The sequence below is a fragment of the Artemia franciscana genome, unplaced genomic scaffold, assembly GCF_032884065.1.
Source record: "Artemia franciscana unplaced genomic scaffold, ASM3288406v1 Scaffold_289, whole genome shotgun sequence".
Classification (NCBI taxonomy): domain Eukaryota; kingdom Metazoa; phylum Arthropoda; class Branchiopoda; order Anostraca; family Artemiidae; genus Artemia; species Artemia franciscana.
In genome coordinates this window covers 1,991,582-2,014,079 of record NW_027063627.1, presented here as the reverse complement: position 1 = coordinate 2,014,079, position 22,498 = coordinate 1,991,582, and the positions used below count along the sequence as shown (strand labels likewise).

The window sequence follows — 22,498 nt, the reverse complement described above, 5'->3', positions numbered from 1 at the left end:
CGCCCCGGCCTAGATTTTGGAATTTTTTTTTTCGTAGGAAAAGACCCTTTTTTAGTATTTTCTTGGAAAGATTTTTAATTTATTAAGTATCTTTAAAGTTGTTGCGTATTCTAAGTTTCAACTTTTCTCTTTACTTTGAGCACATAGATTTCTTTTTAATAATTCCAAGATCATTTTTAATATATAAAAAAAACGCGAAAAACAGTGGTCCATTGCACTTCTTAATATGTTTCACATTAATATTTATGCAAATATATCGCCTTTGAGCCTTATCATCAAGTAAATAGGTGAGCCTAGTTAATGGTAAATTACAAAAATGGACTATACTTCTTGTTTCGCCACTTTTGCTCAAATCAAATTTGTTGTCCTGATATCTAACGTTCTTTTACCTCTTAAAATTTATCAGTTCAAGATTAGATTTTCTTGTTTTAAAATTTTTAAAAGTGGATATGAATACACCCTCTACATCTAGAAAAAGGACAGAAATGGAATCATTGAAGAATAGGAAGGTAGATATAGAGTGAATGTAATTTCCTAAATGGAAAAGAAAATAGACTTAGTGTTTTTATAATATTATTCGTACTATAGCTATATAGACCAAATCGGTTGAAGTTCGGTCATGGAAGTTGGTAGGGGGAGGAGGAATCTGCTCCAGGAATCATTTAGTCCTTTTAATTTTTATTTCCAATATATAATTGAAACACCAATATAGTTCCAAATTCTCTTCTCTGTAAATTATCTCATTGAAAGATCTAAGATAATATTTATTCATCATGAAATACACATACAATAGTACATTTTACTAATCCCCCAAAGGCTCATTGGCCTTTAAAACGTCCTATAATTAGCGCTGATAATGTTCTATTCCTTACATTCTGGATTCACATGCTAACCCATAAATGAAGAACTGCCTCTATATATAATTAAATAAAAACAAACATTTTTTTTAAATGAAAGTAAGGAGCGACATTAAAACTTAAAACGAACAGAAATTACTCCGTATATGAAAGGGGCTTTTCCTCCTCAACGCCCCGCTCTTTACGCTAAAGTTTGACTCTTCCTCAACTCTTCTTTTTCAAACAATAAAAACTTTAACGTAAAGAGCGGGGCGTTGAGGAGGAAAAGCCCCTTTCATATACGGAGTAATTTCTGTTCGTTTTAAGTTTTAATGTTGCTCCTTACTTTCATTTAAAAAAACTTGTTTTTTTATTTAATTTCTGAACATTTTTTAATTAATGCATATTTTGATCTTGGCTCTCCGCACGTAAGTAATTAAAACGAAATTCGCATATTATTTTTTTTTTTTGGTCAATTTTTTTGCAAGTAATGTTACTGCTGCCGCGGTAAAACGAAATGAAATGCTCCGCCATCGCCATCTACATTAAGAACAAAATATAACTATTTATTCATATTTTTTTGTATTATTTTATGTTAAAATTCAATATCTTAACTGTTTTTCTTGTTTTTTTTTTTTTTTTTTTTTTTTTTTTTTTTTTTTTTTTTTTTACTACAATCAAAGAACGTGCTGGAACCGATGATCTTTCAATGCGATGTTGGGTGGTCTACCTTTAGCTATAAATTCTATCACCATTTCAATAACAAATAGTACGTGTAAACAATAGGGACAAGTTCCACAGCTTTATCCTTTTCTGGTATATGAAGGGTATTTCCCCCTCTCCTAAACATTTCACTCTTCCAAAACCTCTAAAACGCCAGTAAACACTTCTAAACACCTCCCTCTTCACGATGAATTGCTATTTACTAGTTATAAAGAACTTTTTAATGTTCTAACTAAGTGACCCCTGTCTTTTGGAAGTCGTTATTAATGAAACGGGATACAATTCAAACATTAGTGAAAAGATTGTGATGTTGATGAAGGTATAATTTCTGCATTTACGTAATGATTTATGTTTGTTTAAAATTTATATGACCCTTTTTGCTTTTAGCTTTACAAATGGGAAAAAAAAAATCATGTAATTTCTGATGTTTGTTTTTAATTCTGAAAAATCCGGCTCACAACACAACGGAAAAATTCTCCCTCCCACTGACCATTCTTTCCCTTGTGGACCCAGTATAGTTCATTTATAACCGAAACTGAAATTTCTCTCGGATTTTTCTTTTGGTTGTTATTACGTATATGAGTGGGTTGCTCCCTCCTCGGTACCTCGCAATTTACGCTAAAGTGTTGTGAATTTTTAAAAAGCTTATTATCCTAATTAAAAGTTCCTTGTGTGTCAAAAGTCATTCTTAAATAATTGGAACAAAAAGTCAAACATTAGCTTAAATAATGATATACTGAGAAGGGGGCAACCCCTCTTGTTCATTATTTCAAATTCATTATTTCTGATCATTATTCCGTATATGAAAGGGGCTGTCCCCCCTTCAGAGTCCCGCTCTTTAAGCTAAGGTTTGACTCTTTGTCAAAACCCTACTTCTTAAAACAATAAAAACTTCAGCGTAAAGAGCGAGGTGTTTACGAGTGGACAACCCCTTTCAGATACGGAATAATTTATGTTTGTTTTAAGTTTTAACGTCGCTCATTACTTGTAGCTAATTGTTTTTAATTGTTTTAAGAAGTAGGATTGTGGCAAAGAGTCAAGCTTTAGCGTAAAGAGCGAGGGATTGCGGAGAGAACAACCCATTTCATATACGGATTAATTTCTGTTCGTTTTAAGTTTTAATGTCGCTCCTTAATTTCAGTTAAAAAAAAAACTAGTTTTCTTATTTAATTTCTGAACGTTTTTGAATTAATGCATGTTTGATTTTGGCTCTCCGTACATAAATTATTAAAATGAAATTTGCATATTAATTCTTTTTTTGGCTAAATAGCTTTCTCTTAGTTTTGATCAGCCGATTTTGAGAAATAAGGGGTGGGGAAGGAGGCCTTGTTGCCCTTCATTTTTTCGGTTACTTAAAAAGACAACTAGAACTTTTAATTTTTAACGAACGTTTTTATTAGTAAAAAATATACATAACTTAAGAATTAAATTACGTAATAAACTTTTATATTCTTATATTTTTGATTATATATATATGAGGGGGTTTGTCCTCTCGTTAATACCTCGCTCTTCACACTAAATCTTAAGTTTTGTCCCAATTCTTTAAGAATGACCGCTGAATCAGAAAGGCCATAGAATAAATAGTTAAAATTACTAAAAATTTAAGTAATTAAAAAATTACTAAAACGCCCTTTTTATTGAATTTCTCTTCCCCCATAAAATATTCCTCCTAGGAAAGATCCTCCCACATAACCCCCTTCCCTCAACCCCACACCCAAACCAAAAAAATCCCCCTGAAAACGTCGGTACACTTCCCAATAACCATTACTGTATGTAAACATTGGTCAACGTTTGTAACTTGCAGCCCCTCCCCCAGGGACTCTGTGGGGGGGAGGGGGGTAAGTCATCCCCAAAGACAAAGTTATTATGGTTTTCGACTATGCGGAACAAAATGGCTATCTCAAAATTTTGATCCGTTGACTTTGAGGAAAAATGAGTGTGGGAGGGGGCCTAGGTGCGCTCCAATTTTTTTGGTCACTTAAAAGGGGAACTAGAACTTTTCATTTCCGTTAGAATGAGCCCTCTTGCAACACTCTAGGACCACTTGGTCGATACGATGACCCCTGGGGAAAAAAACACAAACGAACAAATAAACACGCACCCGTGATTTGTCTTCTGGCAAAAAATACGAAATCCCATATTTTTGTAGATTGGACCTTGAAATTTTTTCTGTAGGGTTCTCTGATACGCTGAATGCGATGGTGTGGTTTTCGTTAAGATCCCACGACTTTATGGGGTGTTACCCCCTGTTTTCCAAAATAAGGCAAATTTTCTCAGGCTAGTAACTTTTGATGACAAAGACTAAATTTGATGAAACTTATATATTTAAAATCAGCATAAAAATACAATTTGTTTGATATATCTTTTAGCATCGAAATTCTGGTTTTTAGAGTTTCGTTTACTATTGAGCCGGGTCGCTCCTTACTACAGTTCGTTACCACGAACTGTTTGATACCCTGACTTCTCGCTATTTTTGTTGTTATAAATACTTATTTTAACCAGCTCAAAAAAAAGAATTGACAAAAATATACTAAGGATTATTACTGACATCAGTCGTATTTCATGCAACACCAGTGATATTTGTGGTATATTCATCTCTGCATCAGCATGTTGTAAGAAATGTCTGCCCTAAGTAGGATAACGTGAATTCAATCAATATATGTTTTTTTTTCTCGCAATTTGACATTTTGTGTGCACGACAAAGCGGAACCAACCCACACTCTTTTTCTATTGTTATCAGTCTTAACATCGGAGCTTCGCTTTCTGAAAGGAATTTTTGACATAAAAATGATACTCAGTGTACCCCCCCCCCCCCTCCGGTAATGTATACCCCTCATACCCTGATTTACACAAGAAAAAAAATGCTGTGTAATTTTTCTAGATTTCGTTTTTTTTTTTTTTTAAACAAAGGGGAAGGTAAGTTTCAAATTCTATGTGTAATTTTTTCCCTTCCATTTGGCACCCCTGGCAAGTTTTAATTAATTTAAAGCTTCTGCGGCAATGCTGATAGAATTGTTCAGATTTTCGGGATTTTCTTCACCAAACAGTACCCAAAGGGGTAAGTTAATAATTCTAACTTTATTTTTCAAACACTTTCAAATTGAAAATACGTTCACTATTGGGGAAATCGCTCCGATTGGGGAGTGGTAAAGGAGAATTTCCACAGGAGCGGGGGAATTTTCCATGCAAAATTTACCCGTGGAGATTTTTCATTGGACAAGACCCTTACTTGTCATTTTCATTAAAAAAAAAAAACGCAAAAAGCACTTTTGGGTGTCATATTCTACTTTTAGATTGCCTTATAGGTACTGCAATATTAGTGGTGAATCTGGCTGAAAAAAGTCGAGTGCATACGACATTAACGTTCACCCACCCGAAAGCTTGTTTACACTATACTACTGTCATCTGCTGTAACTCATTGCTGGTAATTTTGTAAAACCCGAGCACCAGTATTTAATTTTATGTTTGTTTAATATGTGTTTTTATTTCTATTATGCAATGTTTGAATTTATTCAAGTAGCGTCTTTGCTAAATTCTAATTTTTCTTCACTACCGCTTGAAGAAAAATGTGATATTGAAGATTTAGGGCAGGCTCATGTCATCTTTACTTTTTTTTCAATGGGTTTTCAGTAAACATTATGAAATATATTTCTCAAGACAAGTTTTTAGACATCTTGAAAACACATTTAGGCTTGTGTTTTTGACAAATTTTCCAGCACCCCTTTTCCCTTAAGGATATCCCATGCCCCTTCATTCCCTGGATGTAGACCCCCTCTTGCCCCCCCCCATCACAATAAAAGTCCTGAAGCTACGCTCGTGGGTATTATAAACCTCAGATTGGATTCTAAACAATGGAGATTATTCATAGTTCCCCTTTTCATTCTTCCCATTCCGGAAATGGCACCCAAAGTGCAATTTTTGGGTGTCACATGCCACTTATTGATTAAGTGATCAAGTCTAATTTACAAAAAAATGATTGTATATGAGAATTAGCTTTATAATTAGCCGTTAAACAGCCCTCTATGATGTTCCAGTGCCCCGTCAGTGACGAGGAAAAAAAGTGGACGCATCGGTCCTAGTCACGCAAAAAAGGGATTTTCCTTGTTTTTCAAATGGGGGGGGGGCTCTAAGTTTCCCATTTATGGTTTTCGACAATGGTGAATCCTCTGACGCAATTTTCGAGGCGTTTCAGGTTCTTTTTAAAAAATTCCAGCAAATTTGCTTTAAAAAAAACATTTCCCATTTATGGTTTTCGACAACGGTGAATCCTCTGACGCAATTTTCGAGGCATTTCAGGTTCTTTTTTAAAATCCCAGCAAATTTGCTTAAAAAAAAAAACATTTCCCATTTATGGCTTCCCATTTATCGTTTTCGACAATGGTGAATCCTCTGACGCTATTTTCGAGGCGTTTCAAGTTTTTTTTTTAAAAATTCCCAGCAAATTTGCTTTCAAAATAACATTTTACCCTCATGATTTATCGAAATTATAGTTAAGACTCCTGAATTAGCTACAAACAATGATTTTTCTCGCTAGAAGTTTTTCAATGTATTTGTATATACTCTGGTTACTATGGGCCGTGGTTTGCTCTTTACTACGTTGCGGCAGTAGTTTGTAACCATGCTTGAAGTTTTCATTGAGTTTTTTGCGTGTAAAATCCCTAAGGTATTTACTATCTTTTCTGTTGATTCTGTCTTCATGCCTTTAGGGTAATTTCGGACTCTCTCTAAATTATTTTAAGTACACATCTTCTTGTACTTTTTTTTATTTTACTAACTTAGTGTTAAACCATATTTTTTAAGTCTTTAATCCTTGTTAAGCGCTGATTGAGTGAAAATAATACTCAGAGTTTTTTTTTTCTTTATTAAGGAAGTTGCAAGGATTTACTGCTACATCAGGTAATATCAATCACCTCAGAAGTAGCCAATCTGCACGTAAAAACTATAGAAGGACTTCTGGATAGGCTGCTATAGGAGGCTTGGGGAGACCCTCTCTCGCGTCTTAAATATTACCCACGTATTTATTTTTGGACTATTTGGAGAGGTTTTTGCTGCATTTTCGCCTTCGGTAGCAACTTATTGAAGAAAAATGGGGAAAAGCACGAGTGTCCCTCCCCCCACATTTTGAAATAAAAAAATTTCGTCCTCATTAAAAAATAAATAAAAAAAATCCTTGCCCTTTTACTACATATTTGATGTGCATGTCTAAGGTGATGAAGCTGAAAGTGGGATTTTCATTAAGGTGACTGTTTGGGATGCTTGAACGCTTGTTCGAAAATCAGGCATGTTTTCACAGGCTCGTAGCTTTTGATTCGTAACATTAAACTTGATGAAATTGATGTTTTTGGAATTAGCCTAAAAATTCAATTCTTATCATGCATAAATTGTTATCGGATTTTTTTTAGAGTTTCGGTTACTACTGGGCAGAGTTGCTTCCTACATAAAGTTCATTACCATGAAGTGTTTGAAAGATTTCCTATGCTTTGCTTACTCTATTGAAAGGGCTATTTAGTTTTCAAGGCGATCAATTTTCAAGGTTTTGTATTTGTGCATAAATTAATATTCAACAAAGAAAAATAAGAAAGAAAATTCTTTGAATCAGAAGCTAGGTTCGTATTCAGACAAACCAAAACACACCATTGGCATTCCAAATACTATTTTCGCTTTGTAATTCTAAATTTATTATTTCAGAGAAAAAGATATTATCCGATTCTTGGACAGAGTTACGACAAGTTTGGAATGACGATCAAATTGGTGGCCGCTTGTCAATTTTCGACGATATTTCAGAAATAGGAAGCCAATATGAAGGAGATGTAAGCTCTAGTAACTCCCCATGTCCAAAGTTAGTTTCAAGAGCAGTTCAAACGGATGATGTAAGTTCATACACCGAGAAAACAAAGCAAGAAGTCATGATTGAGATAATTCGAGCTTTGAGTGAAGAAAGGCAAATCGATGGGGAAGAGTTAGGAGCCATTCAATTTCCAAAAATTCAAAAATATCTGAGGTCAGATTCAAAAAGATCGAGCACTGAAAGAAGTGTCGAAGAATTTAGTTTTAACGACCATATACTATCTACATTAAGGACAGCCAGTCCAAAACAAATACCAAAAATAATTGAAGCCAATCCCAACGTTCAACAATATGCATCATCAATATTAAGTGATATTTTTGCATACACATTATCGTACAAAAATGAAGAGCTTACAAATAAGCAAATTAACGGCTCTGAAAAATCTCTAACGAGTGGCGTTCATTCGCAAAGTGAATTGTCAGATACTGATAGTGATTCATTTAGAACTGACGGTGACAAAAGAAGGAAGCCCAAGTGTAAAACAAAGGAAAAAACGGCTTATCAGAATGTAATAGAGATCAAAAGTAACGTACCAGGGTCATCAAATATTAACCTAATTGGTGATTTGGATGAGAAAAATTCTGATAGTGGTGTTACGATTAGGTGCAGCTCAGAGAAGTCAGGCAGTTCCGTTCCTTATACTTCAGAGATATCTGCTGTTACTTGCACTCCCCCGTCGTCTCCACTCCCTGATTATCCTACTCAAATGATAAATTCAAATTTTTCTAATGGTCATCCTCTAATAGAAATTCAGAGTACAGATAAATCTTTTCAATCTGACTTTGAATTAAATAATGCTCAAGGAACACTTGACAGCCATCTATTAAAATTTCAAAATAGGGAGCATGAAAGTAGTGCTGAAGTTCTTTTACAGGCAGTGCCTACGGGTGCGGGCGTCTCATCAGTGTCTAATTTACAAAGAACAGGTACTACTAGTCCAATTACAACAATACAGCCGGTTGGAAGTGATAATACAGATATACGTGAGGAGATAGTCTCTTTTACTAACATAAATAAAGATAATATATTGCCTAAGAAAAATCAAATGATAGAGGTGATTCACATCGGTGATAAGAAAAATGAAAAAAATTTAGCAGAAAGTGAAACGGCTACTAGAAAGCCATTAAAGTCGATATTGATAAATAGAAGTGCGTCATTTAACGAGCCTGTGAAAACCACGCAAAAGTTAAGACGATCAGCAAGCAATCCAAATAGTAAGCTAAGACAAGAAAAATGGGAGGTGTTACCTGTGCCTGTATTACGTGACTCGGATTCTAAAACATCACTTGACGTCTTATCTGACGTGGAAAATGACTTTTTGGATCGTGACTTAATGGCAGAAGAACGTAATTTTCACAAATCTAAAGAAATGAAGGTATTTCCTGAAGATAGAGACGAATTGCCAGTTTTATTATTGAATAGGACACAAGAACAGGAGAATATTGTAGAAAATTCTTCCGATAGTGACAGTGAATTTTCCTTCACGCTAGAAATTAGTTCTAATTGCGAGCAAGTGGTTAGCGCGCAAGAATCAGCTGTTGTTGAGTCAGTTCCAGGGAGAACTCAATCGATTGGAACTAGTGAATGGAATGAAACAGAATGTGTAACTTTGTTGTCTGCTAAACCTTTAGCTCAAGATAATTTTGACAATAATATTCTTGTCAGAGAAATGATATCAACCGGTTCGCATATGGAAAATGTGCATACTTCGTTTGTCCGTGAAGTCCTAAGTGAAAATGAATGTTTCCGAAATTTTACTCGTGTCGAATCGCTTAGTGTCATTGGAGATAATCAAAATGATAATCCTGGAGAAATGGATACAAGTTCAGGAATTGATTTTAATTCTACAGTTAATTATGAAAGTGAATCTATTAAATTAATCTCGTACAGTGACTTATCTGTTGAAACAAAAAACGATGACCCAAGTAGTAACGACCTTGAAGAATTGCCACCAGAAGATTCGGCGCTTACTAGGTATTTCAATGATCTAAACAACCATAGTCCTTTGACCAATCGAAAACAACCAATAACTCATATTCTAGAAAAATCAAAACTAGAAGATAGTTTGTCTAGTGATACCACCTTAATTGATGATCCAGACCAAACTTTAGGCGGTGAAAGTGACAGTAGTATATGCGAAGATATTCGAGATGTTTCTATGGACGAATCAAACTTCGACGTTGATAGCTACGGTGAGTCAGAGAGAATGGAAGACCAAGAGTCAAATTATAGTGAATCGCTAAGTTCAGGTGACGAAGTCTTTGCTGACCGCGAAGAGGAACTTCGAGGGTACAACAGGCCAATAGATTTTACACTTCATACTATTATGGAAGAAAGTTGCGAAGAGAGTGATTCTGAAAGGCTTAAGCGTGGAAAGGTAAGAGTTCAACCTGATCCTACTAGCCTTGAAAAATATTTTAAATTTGAGCTTTGTGGCAATAATCCAAATGATATTAAGTTTGCTAATGAAGAAAGTGAATTTAGTGATAGTATATCTGAAACTTCAAGCTCCATATACTCCGAAATGCTTGAAAATATTGAAGATGAAACCGATCCAGTTGAGCTTGCATCCTCAAGATTAGAAAAATATTTTTTAACTGGTTTCCTAGGCTTAGATCCCTATGGTGTACAAAAAAAGGCTCAAAAGTCGGAAGAATCGTCTGATGATAGTCAAAGTGTCGGTAGTGATAGTGAGGGTCATCCGAGCCCTGAGCAAAAGCGAAAAAAAGTGATTAAGTTACGAGGTTTTAGAAATCAACAGCGACAAGAAAGACCTGATAGCATATGTAGTGATATTTCTGTAACTCCGAATCAAGGCGATGAAAAAGAAATACGAGCTGAGACTCCGACCACATCGGAAGAAGAAACGGCATTTGAGAAAACAGATGGGCAGTTTGACACAATAAAACGACATAAAAAGCGCCGTTCTACCGGTGAAGAGATTGAAAATGCCAAAAAAGCCTTAAATTTTTCGTTTGAGTCTGAGACAGTTAGTGATGGTGAAATCCAGATACAAGAGGAAGAAATACCTGTGGTCCCAACGGAACCCGTTGCTCAGGAACCAGTGATTCAAGAAGAAATGAAGAAGGTGAAAAGTCGAGACAGTGGTTTCGTCGGAAGCTGTGATGATCTACTGAACGAAACTAAGTCTGTTGGAAAGAGCAAGGAAGAAATAAAGCCTGAACAGGACGTAAAACAGGTAGTGACCCCTTCCCAAGTGCCCCCAACGCCACCGTCATCATCCAAAAAACTATCACGCAAGGACAGTTTTAATAACTGGAGTTCAGATGAAGAAACAAACCTTATGATGAATAAGATGAGGGCATTTTTCCGAAATATGATAAGTAAGAGCAATGAAAATTCAGTTTCTACTCCAATCCCTACCAAATCTCCTCAAATGCTTGCCTTTGAAGCTGAATTAACCCGACTTATGAAAACAGTACCAGGTATAAATGATGAGCAAGTGAAAGAAATAGTTGAATACCTGAGTTCTGAAGACACATGGAGTGACTCCTATGACTCCTCGGACTATACAAGTAGTGACTTAGAAGGAGCCTATGCTGCTTTCGATCCTTCGGTTCTGAATTTTAATCCGAAATCTGAACTTCAAGAACAGATTTCTGCAAGTTGTCAAGAAATAATCGGGCAGTTTGAGAGACCAACGAAGCTGAGCCCGATTTTATCCAGTGATAATATCGTTCCACCTATACCAGCTGGTGAAGATTTAAGTAATTCATTGAACCGAGAAACCGCATTCGTCTATCAAAGACTAGTCACATCATTAATTAGATTGAATAAACAACCGGAAACCATATCAATCAAAGCCAATATGACACCATCTCAAACCACAAATACCTCTGGAAGTTCACCTCCAATCGTAGCAGCAGCCCTTCAACATATTGGAAACCGATTAGTTGCCCTTATGCATGAGGTTTCAGCAAATAATGATTCTAATCCCAATTTCGATTGCGTCGGGGATGAAAGCTTGTCTAAGAAGCAGCAAATACCCCGCCCCCAACCTGGCAAGTTCCCTGCTCCAACCCCTCCACTTTCGCATCCTTCAACCCCACTCTCAGACAGCCCAACTGATAACGAATTGTCTACCGAATCAGATGACAATCAAGGAATCCAAAATCCTAATTCCATTGAAAAAATTGCATCATTGTTACCTTTTATTTCCCCCCGTAAGATAAAAGAGGAAATCAAAGAGTTAACCTCTCTGGAATCCCCTGGTCGAGCCCCAGTTCCATTGCCACGGGCAAAACTCCAAGACCGACTTAGAAAAAGTGCCGAGCCATCTCCTACTGATTTTGATCGATGTCAATTAAGCTCGTCACAATCATCTCGGAGTGCATCACATGAAAACATTCTTGATAGTGAAGATAGCATACGATCTAAGCTTTCTGCCCGATTTTACAAATTAAATCGAGAAAGCAGAGAAGCACTGCAATCGTCTAGCAGTGGAGTGTCTGATATTGCTGAGCGAGACGATGATACCTATTGGCGAAGCAGTTTTGAATCTGCAATAGCAGCTGACTCTCGTACCAAGTTATCTATAGAAGCAAAACGAAGAAGTGCAGGTTCTGGATCATCAAATGAACATTTTGGAAGCAGTGAACTTCATCTAGAAAGAGAGGCTAGAAGGCTGAGGTCGTCTGCTAAGCCGTCCTCAAAATTTTCCCTTCCCAATCTTCTAGAGAGGGATTTGAACCAAGTTGGAAGAGGGAGGGAAGGAGAAAGGGAGAAATCTGCAAGCAGTGATGTCCTTTTGACCACTAGTCCACTAGGTGAGTGATGATTTTCTTTTTAAGTATCTCTTATTCTTGCTCAGTTCTGGCATTAATACATTTTAATCTTCATTCGTACAGCCTACTATCAGATTTCTTTACCCTCTCCAAAGAATATTTCAAATATGTTCATTTACCTAGTTGTATTTAGCTGCAAAACACTCTTCTCTTGTTATTTGAGTCATTTTTGGCCATGTTATGTATTGTCCTAAAAATAGGCAAATTGTATTGGTTTTAGTTCCTTCCCTCTCCACCTTGTATCAAAATTGCGTATTGCCCTGAGTGTAGACTAATTATATCAATCGTAGCCTCTCTCCACATTGTAAAAAAGCCGTGGGTACAGACCTGGTCCTGTGGTTGTTGGTTTCCAGGACAAATTGTTGTTTGGCACCCTTTGTCAGCAGATTCATGACAATTTTCAAGAGGAAAAAACAAAGATTTTCAGTTGTAAGTGTTTGACTTATTAGAATGTAATCAGCCGTACGTGAATGAAAGTCTGATATATTTTAATGTGTTCCTCTTTTCTTGAACGATTTAACTAAAAAGGATTAAGAGGGAATATAAACCGAGTTAATTATTTCCTCCTTCCCACAGCATTTACTTTTTGATGGGAAGATCAAGACCTTTTTATCTCACTCCTAAGTTTTTGCTGTAATTTTGCTCTAATCGGTTTCTCTTTTCAAGATACCTCGATATATAGGAAAATAAATTATCGCTTTATCGATCTGGCGGGAAACATGGAGGTCCAAATGGTGACTGAACTTGCTCCTGTAACATCTTTTAAATATCCAACTTAAGTGTGTGCCTATGAAAAGATAATGTAGGCTAATAATTATCTTTGGTGTCTGAAATTTAGTGAAATGCAATTTTTTAAACAAACAAAATGTATCTGACCCATTTTTAACGTTTCAGATATGAAACGTAGGATATTTTTCTTGCTGGTTTTCTTTTTAAAATTTGACCCAATCGAAATTCAATTAGAATCTAGACAGACGGTTTACCTCACTTTCAATATCATCATTTAATCTTACATTAGTAAAATCAGCATAAAGTTAGCATTCTTTTGAAAACTTCTATACTAATACCATCGTAGGTAAGATTTCCTTTGCCCATTGGTTCTCACCCACTTTTGCTGAACTGCCAGTGGGCTAAACAGTCCCTATCAAAGATATATCCGACGATTGAACAATTGAAGCACACGGCTAGAGAATCCTAATGTGTTACCTTCTTGTTACCCATGACAACACGAGCTGCCAGCACCTGAGCCGGCATTAAACCCCTGTCCGAATAAAAAAAATAAAAAAAAAATTAACTGGTTTTATGCATTTACGCAAGGGGTAGGGCCTTCACCCCTCCCCCTCGAAGTTTCATAATTTTAAGACTAAGATAAGATTTATTCATGGTGAAATACACATACAACAATACACCATATTAATCCCCCAAAGGCTTGCTGGCCCGTAAAGTAGGGGAAGACATACGGGTCGCGTATACTAATCAGAGAAAAGTCACATACAGAGAGAAAAAAATAAAGAAAAAAAATATAAAATACAAAAATTAAACAGATTAGATAAATTATAATTTTAGAGTTATAAAATTATAACTGGTTTATACCTGTCAATATTTGGAAAAAATTAGCTTAGGCTTATTTGAAATCTACGTTGTAGGTATATTTCTATTGAATATTTAATATATTTAGATGGTATTTTTGTTGGATTAGGTTAGGTATTTAATAAATGCGTTCTGTGCAACCCCCCTACCACGATTATTTGTTTTAGTTTTCATAATTTTGTTACTAAAGTATTTTATTTTCATCATATTTTATATTTCATTATGATTAACCTAAATTCACTTCTCGAGTGTGTACCAGGTAATACACAATTACCGATAAATTAAATAGACTTTAATAAATCTTGTGCGAAAAAGTGAGGGGAAAACATTGTAAGAATCCAAAACATTTTCAATTTTTTTACCAACCTAAAAGAGTAGCACCTTCGATGTGATTCAAGCTTCATGTTCCAAATAATAAAACTCGTCATTACACAATTGAAATCTGACCTTACAGAGGGAGTAAAAGGAATTTGAATATGAATTTTTGTGTTACGAAGATTATGATTGTTTTTATTTGAGATTAGAGACGGCATAAAACTCGTTTTCGGATACCTGAACTGATAATGTATTTTTTTACACTTCATATTCACAACTAGTCTAGATTGATCTCAGACGGTCATTCCATGATTCCCAGACCGCCTGAAGATCAATAAAGCTTTTAACGAAGCCAGGGCCGTATATAGTTTTTTTTGGGGGGTGGGGGCTACACAAAAAACTAAAAAATGCATAAAAATTTGTTTATATTCATTTTTGTAACGTTTTTACGAGTCGGGAAAACATTGGGGGGACCCACTACCCCCTCCCCTTGGATACGGTCCTGAATTAGGCAGTATTTTTTTTTTGCTTAAAAACTCAGTGTGATTATTTTTAGGAACTTTTTTTTTAAACTGAGTTTGCTCAGTTTACTCTTTGCCACAGTTCTACTTTTTGAAACAATTAAAAACTTCAGCGTAAAGAGCGAGGGATTGCGGAGGGGACACCCCATTTCGTATACGGAGTAATTTCTGTACGTTTTAAGTTTGAATGTTTCTCCTTACTTTCAGTTAAAAAAATTGGTTTTTTTATTTAATTTTCATGAAGAGCTAATCAAATCAGTTTTTCTGCTATGGCAATTTTTACTTCCTGTTTAATAGCAATGGCCTTTATAATTGGTTTTTCAAAGCAGGCGAAAGATTGTCGAGGGCCAAGTCTTATTTTATCTTCGGCAGGCTACCTGCAAACTTTCTTGCACCAATTCCTACTTGTTAGGTCGATTTTTTGTTTTCAATAAAATCGCTAGTTTTCGAAATTCTACAAATATAGGAATATATCACAAGCTACTTTATTTTGAACCAGTTTTACAAAAATGTGTTGTATAAACTCCCAAGCAACAATTTTGTTCGTTTTAAGTTTCTTAGGTAAAGACACTAAAGAAGTTAAAATGAGTAAGCGATTTGTTAAAATAAGGTATTGAATAGGTTTAACTCCGCACCTGTCTTAAATGTTCCCACGAAAAAAACGTGCAATTTTGTCAAATAACGAGTCCAAGGGATATATTATCATAGGTATCTTTGAATAGTTGCCGATTAAAAATTCTATTATTTGCGAGACATTGTTCTATATGTAATTCTACCTTACCTGTCGCACGTTGCCGCGATTCAAAAAAATGACCCCCCTCCCCCCTGATAATTCCCCTTCATTGGCGAATCGAGTTCGTATATCGAAAAAACACGGTTATACACTGAATAAAAAAAACCGAACATCATTTTTTTTTTACCGTCGTGCTTTCCACTATAAATTTAATAAGGTTGTCATTTACCCTACATGCATATCAATTACCTAATTAATCTATTTTGATTACATATGCAAAGAGCCGAAAAAAGCTATACAAATCAAATTCATTTTGATATGGACATTTTTCCCCTTCTTTGAAACTCCTTCCCCCAGAAAATCCCTAATCGAAAAATGAATAAAAAAAATTTTCATCCTACATTTATATTAATTATCTAATTGATTTGGCTGTGATTACATATGCGAAGAATTGGAAAAATATATGCAAATCAAATTCATTTTAACGTGATAAATTCTCCCTATTGAAATTTGCCCCAGAAAATCCCCATATGTAAAACGACAATAGTATTTTTAAATTTGGAATGTATTTCAACAATTTAGGCTGAATCCAAAGTTACCGTAACTGTTGAACAACAGATCCAGAGAATTTACTGAAAAGAAATTTTGTAATTCCAAAAGTACGTTAGATGACAGAATTCATATTTAACTAACCCATTAATTACATTTGCAGAAAATGTGAATAATGAGACCGGAAGGGACTGCCAAGTATTTGTGTTGAGTAGTCTCTAATTTCAGTCAGCACGAAAAGTATCAAACTGGTGGATAATGCCAAACGACAGCTAGGTAACAGAGGTGTCCGTGCCTCCCTCCTAGATCCTTTTAATTTTTTTGAAAAATGCCTTGTATTGGAGTATTTCGTTGAAAGATACCGTTTTTTGGCATTTTCATTGAAAACCAACAACAAATTTACCCCCCCCCCCTATATTTCCCTGAATTGACGCTACTAGAACTAGACAAGTCATTAGAACAAACCTAGTTCTATAGTGACAAGGATTGAGCCATGTGTACCTAGTAACTATTTAATCATGGTTGAATCAATAGTTTCAACACAGGGCCGGATCTAGGGGGCTGGAGGGGGAAGTGCCCGGCACACCCGGGGGTGGCAAAACGAGCTTAAATTGTAATATTTTGGGGCAAGACTTTAATATTTTCGGGCAACAACTGTGATACTTACAGTATTGATGGTGCGGCAGGGGTGGTAAAGTCTACATTTGCCCCCCTCCCCGAAAAAAAACTAACTTCAGCTCTGCTTCGACCTAGGAAAGAGCAAACCACTGCTCATAGTTGCCGAAAACACAAAATTTATTCTCGGAGAGATACCCCCCTAAGGAAAATCCTGGATACGCCCTTGCCCGTAGCATGTGTATTGATTTCTCTTCGGATATCTTCGGGAAAGGGCATCCTGAGTATAATAATAAAATTTCCAGAGAAACTCTTGTAGTTGTTAGCGTATCGAGATTATTTGTTAAGATGCTACAACATACTTACAGGAAGTCGCTCAGTTTTGAATACAATTGATCAAGGAGAAGAACCTGAAGAAGAATGGGATAGGCTTCGTCAGAGTCGTGCATCAGCAAGACGACGAAGCAGTGTTCCAGATACAAGAGAAGATCAAAGGACATCAATAAAAGATGAAGAGCGTTCAACTACGTTGCCACGAACGACGGGACCAGTTAGTTTAAGCACAATAACCCAGGTATTATTGAATTGTTAAAGCTTTTCCTGCATTTTGCGTCGAGGAAGAAGATGTCCCTAAACATCCGTAAAATTAATCATGGTTGATTGTTAGGTAGATGCTTTATTTTCTATAGTCTATCCGCAAGGGTCTTCTAGAGTCCGATTCAGGCAGTGAAGAAGATCCCTTGATGTTCTTCAAAAAAATTGGGTACGCTGATAAAACATTTACTATAGAACTACAAAAAGAAAAGAAAAAAAGATTATGTTCTCTTGGATTTCATTGAGACAAGTGGTTAACGCTTAGTTTTACTAAAGGATAAAAAGACTGAGAAGCACGGTTTTAAATTACTAATAAATTCGTTGAAGCCATGCATCAACCTTTTAATTACTTATAAACTTACAGTTTTTTTTTTCATGCTGTGTAAATTGAACGTAGCTTTACAATGACCATCCAGTCTATGCAAAAAATGAGATTCGACAAGCAGGACAGTCGAAAGCCAAGATTAGGTACCGTGCAAAAATGTTTTCATCAGTTGTCATAGCAAATTATTTTTTTTAAATCGCCTCAAATATTGTTCGTTAATTTTATAGCTTTTTTATAGCTAAAACAGGCGCGCTGCATACTAAACTTTTATTGTATTATTCTTTACAAGATAAATACTACTATCTTGACAATGAAAGTAAATACATACATTCTAGCTATACGGGCCTAAAATAAATTTTTCTTATCAGTTTTTTATTTTTTTTTTTTTTTTTTTTACGGTAGTTATTGTTAACCTACGATACTCTGTAAAGAAGCAAAATAGGAAATACATTTAAAAAGTATGAAAATTTCACCTTTCAAAACTGTAACGCATTTGCTGCGAGTTTAGCTACTTTGTTTTATGCGGTACTGGCCTACTCATCACGTTTTACTTCGATCTCAAAAGAAAGTAAATTCAGGGAATCCCCCCCAGAAAATTCTCTTGCAAAAACTTCCCCCCATGGAAAATTCCCCCGAGTATTAATTGCGGTTGTATGTTTAAATTTATAGTTATTTGGAAAATTCTACCCCCCCCCCCGCCTCATACAACTCTTCTCCTTGAAAACTCCACCCCTATGGAAAACTCCTCCGTGGAAATTTTCGTCTCCATGTGGAAATTTCCCCCCACAACGGAAAATTATCCACCGGAAAATTCAACCCTCGCCATGAAAATTTCCCGCCGGCAATTGGCTCCTGAAAAATTTTCTCCACATGAAAAATAACGATCGTATTTTTAAATTTAAAAATAGGGTATTTGATATACTTGATGAAGGTTATTAACTTACCCATTGGGCGTTGTTGGATAATTAATATCCCGAAGTTGTTTCAGTAAAATTTACCGGAACAAGAGTGAGCGACATCAAGGAAAATATCCTTTGCGTCTTCCTCTGTTTAAATTTGCTGTGTGCGATAGTCATAGACCTATAGACTTGATTCCATGTACAAGTACAATTTTAGATCGCGTACTCGCTGTAAGGTTAAAAATGTGGTTGGTAAAAAGACAAGTGATTGAAGAAGAACAGGGAGGGTTTAGAAAAGGATATTCTACGACAGATAGAATGAGGGTTTTAGATACATTGAAGGAGTAATGCGAAGGAAATGGTCAACTATTCACTACTGTATTGGATCGTCGGAAGGCGTTTGACAATGTCGGGAGATTACTTATGATCAAAATCTTTTTAGGGGTGTACCTGCCTGACCTATTGACTTTGAGTTTTATTTACATAATAAACAAAAATATAATCTATTACAGATATAAATCACTACGCTAGGGAAAAATTAAAATTTTGCTAACGCGTAGCAATTAACTACATAAATATTCGTAGAAGCATACTAGACCAATTAAAATAATAACGAAAAAGAAAAGAAAAAAGACAATCACCTTCTCTCAAAAATCCATGGGGTAACAATCACCATCCAAATACAACTCTATCCACACCAACCCCCTTCAACCCGCTCCTCCCTCCAGCCCTATAACCCACTCAAATTCCCCCAGAAAACTAAAAAAAGGAAACAAACTAATTCCCCAATAAATACTCTTTTAATATTTTTTTTTTAACTTTAGAAGGTGTTCAACCGCCCTAACACTCACAGGAAGCGAATTAAGAAGGGCCAAGATACCTCAAAGTAAAACCAGATCTTTCCGATACAAATTGTATTATTATTATAGTTATTCATGAAGTGTGAAGAATGTGAATGGAAGCAACTGTCAAGTATTTGTGTTCAGGGGTCTCTAATTTCAGTCAGCACGACAACTATTCAAAAGAACAAGAGGACCAGGGGGGAAGATAAAAAGTTTATATCTTAAACCTTCGCAAAAGTTTAACACAAAAACTTTATAAAGTTTCTTGGCGATCGGATGAACAGTGAAGTAGTGCAAACAGGACCCACAGACATATATTCCATTTTATATATAGGCTATATAGATAACATTGTTTTTGGCATAATTATTTAATTGACATACTATCCATAAATTGTGTTGCTGTCAATGCTCAGCAGAGAAGTTCATGTTTTATGCCACACAAACAGGTAATGATTGATAAAGCTGTAATTGAAGGATGTTGTCAGACACGTACAGAGCCAGGGCTTTCAACCCCTCTTTCAAAACGTTGAGATTCTGTTATAAGCTCCAACGTTTTACAGAAAATTACCCTTTGATGTTTTTGTCGAAGCGCCTTATTAGTTGTTAGTAAAGAGTTTTCCATCTCAATATCTCATTACACTCTTTTGTCACTAATTAATTCTAACTTTCAAATTCTACTACTGTAATATTCTGGGCCTTAAACTTGATATTCACAGAACACCTCACTTAGAAAGTCTGAAGTGTAAAGTGCTAACGAATTACTACTGCTACTGCTACTACTAACAACTCACCGCAGCACCAAGCCACCTTAGGCCAACACAGCTACACACGCTCCTCCGTCCAAATCTATCCAGAGCCTCCCTCTTTAAACCCTCTAAGGAAGTTCCTATTTCCCTAAATCTTACCTCACGATTTCCTCCCATCCCAACCAAGGATGACCTGCTTTCTGTTTTAGCCCTTGACGGTTGGCCGAAAAGGACAATCTTTGGCAATCTGTCATCCTTCATCCGCTGAAGGTGCCCTAGTCATTTCAGCCATATATATTCATCATAGCCTCAGAAAGCGGGATTGAACCACGCTTTTCGTACAGCCTATTGGTTTTCCTATAGCTAAAGAATTGAAAAAAAAAAATGTTTAGCCCTGTTTTAGCCCTTGACGGTTGGCCGAAAAGGACAATCTTTGGCAATCTGTCATCCTTCATCCGCTGAAGGTGCCCTAGTCATTTCAGCCATATATATTCATCATAGCCTCAGAAAGCGGGATTGAACCACGCTTTTCGTACAGCCTATTGGTTTTCCTATAGCTAAAGAATTGAAAAAAAAATCTTCATGCCTTCGGGATAATGTTTGTTATCAATGATGAGTTAATGTATGTGTTATACAGATATTTTTTTTTCAGATCACCTTGAACGGGAGAGGGTAGGAAATACATCTCCCTCTACCCTGACCTTACCTTTGTAGCCCATTCATAGAGTTTCCTTATTCAGTTGTAACTGACCATTTGTGTACTTACTATAATAATTTCTGGTTTGACTAAACAATGCCTGCAATAGCTTACTGTTGCGCTTCTTGAGTCATATTATTTGCAGGCAGCAACATCTAAATCTCAGTTTTCTGTTCATCGAGACGAAACCCCTAGTCCTTTAGAAGCCACTGTCCGGTCCGCCCGGTATAGGCCACCAGGATTTAAACACCAGCTTATTTATCTACGATCTCCTATGAGGGCACCATCTGCTCCAGGTCTATCTTCTGAGAGTACAGTTAACCGTCCATGGAGTGAAGGATCTTCAACCGTTCAAAGAAGATATGTTAAATCCGTAATTGAAGGTAATTTTTTTTTTTTTTTTTTGATAGCCGTATAATAGACGAATCTGTTAGAGAAATGTGTAAGACTCTTCGTCTTTTCCATCTTTATTTCCAGTTATAAAGTTCGCACTTGGGGTTGCTACAATTTCCTGTTTTGAAAAAAAATAACATCGCTTCGATTATATTTTATATACTTATCTGCATATAGCAACCCCCAAGGAGAATTCCCCGCTCGCAAAATTGATCAGTCATGGAGAGAGTTCAAAAATAGGTACCTCAAATGGCTATCTGATGTCCTAAGGGATAACGAAAGGAAAAGATATCAAAAAAAGAGGACAGGGGCTGAATGGTCTCCAATTACTTTTGACTTAAAAGAAAGACTAGAAATTCGAATTTCCTATTGAACGAGCATGCTTTGAAGTTCTTAATCTATGAGTGGAAGGTTGATGAATGGGCGTGCTCCTCCTACAGAGATTAAATTTTGCTCATTTTGGGGTTTATTGTTAGTACTTACTTTCATAATAACAACGAAGATGAGAAATATTCCCAGATATCAAGAGGGTATATCAATTCTACCTACATCCCCCCTTCCTCAGAACAATTTCTGTATTTATCTGAAGGCTTAATGAGAGTTAGGGTCCTCTGGCATTAAAATGCACCCTTGAGGTATCTACCCCCCTCCCTAGTTACAAAACAATCAGAGAACCCTACTGTAGTCGTTTCAAGCTTTCATCTACAAATATTTGGAATTATGCTTTTTTTCCAAAGAAAAATCTTTTCTTTTTTTTTTACCGCACGGTATTACTGTCACTGAAACTGGAAAGCTCAACGGATTGTTTTTTGATAATTTTAAATCAGTTGACTGAATCAGAATTTTTACACGATGGCTTTATGCGACAATTTTGCCCTGACAATCTTGCGACTATTTATTTTTTACAATCTTGTCCCTTTGGGCCCAAATTGCCATTTTACGGTACAAAACGGCAGAAAATACTACTCTACTGCGACACAATATTTTGTTCTTGCTTAAACAGGTGAGTAGAACTTACAATTTACTTTCTAATGAACATCCGAAATTATCCGGGGAATATAGGGGGTATGAGGGGGGGCTGGCTCCTGTAAAAACAAAAAATATATGGTACTACTCCTCTTCAGTGGTTGAGCACAAAAAAGTGGGCTGCACAAAAAAGGCTTTTTCGGCTATAATTTTTTAATTTTTTACTTCGGGGCGAATGAGTTTTATTACCTACTTTGTGGATAGGATGAGAGAAAATCTATTTTGTACATGTACATGTTTGGCGTATTCCGACTAGTTCATTACATAGATCTTCTCTAAAGCAACTACTCGGGGCTCCAGTCCTGAACTCCTCAAAATTTACGACTTCTCATGTCTCGTGCATGATGTACGGTTCAGAAATAAAGAATTTTGAAGAAGATGTTAAAATAATTATTTGATCGAACACAATGTAGCGACAGAAGAAGTTTATTACAATTATTT

At 36.0% G+C, this 22,498-nt stretch overlaps 1 protein-coding gene across 2 annotated transcripts in view; it reads left to right on the top strand.

Moving 5' to 3' along the window:
- Nucleotides 1-7,249: 7,249 nt before the first annotated feature.
- Nucleotides 7,250-22,498, top strand: part of LOC136043080 (uncharacterized) — a 64,446-nt gene continuing 49,197 nt past the window's right edge. For both annotated transcript variants that reach the window (XM_065728003.1, XM_065728002.1), the window contains exons 1-3: nucleotides 7,250-12,194; nucleotides 16,904-17,109; nucleotides 20,784-21,021. In XM_065728003.1, the coding sequence (XP_065584075.1) occupies nucleotides 7,466-12,194; nucleotides 16,904-17,109; nucleotides 20,784-21,021 (5,173 nt within the window). In that variant the 5' untranslated portion in view covers nucleotides 7,250-7,465. The remainder of the gene's footprint in view (nucleotides 12,195-16,903; nucleotides 17,110-20,783; nucleotides 21,022-22,498) is intronic.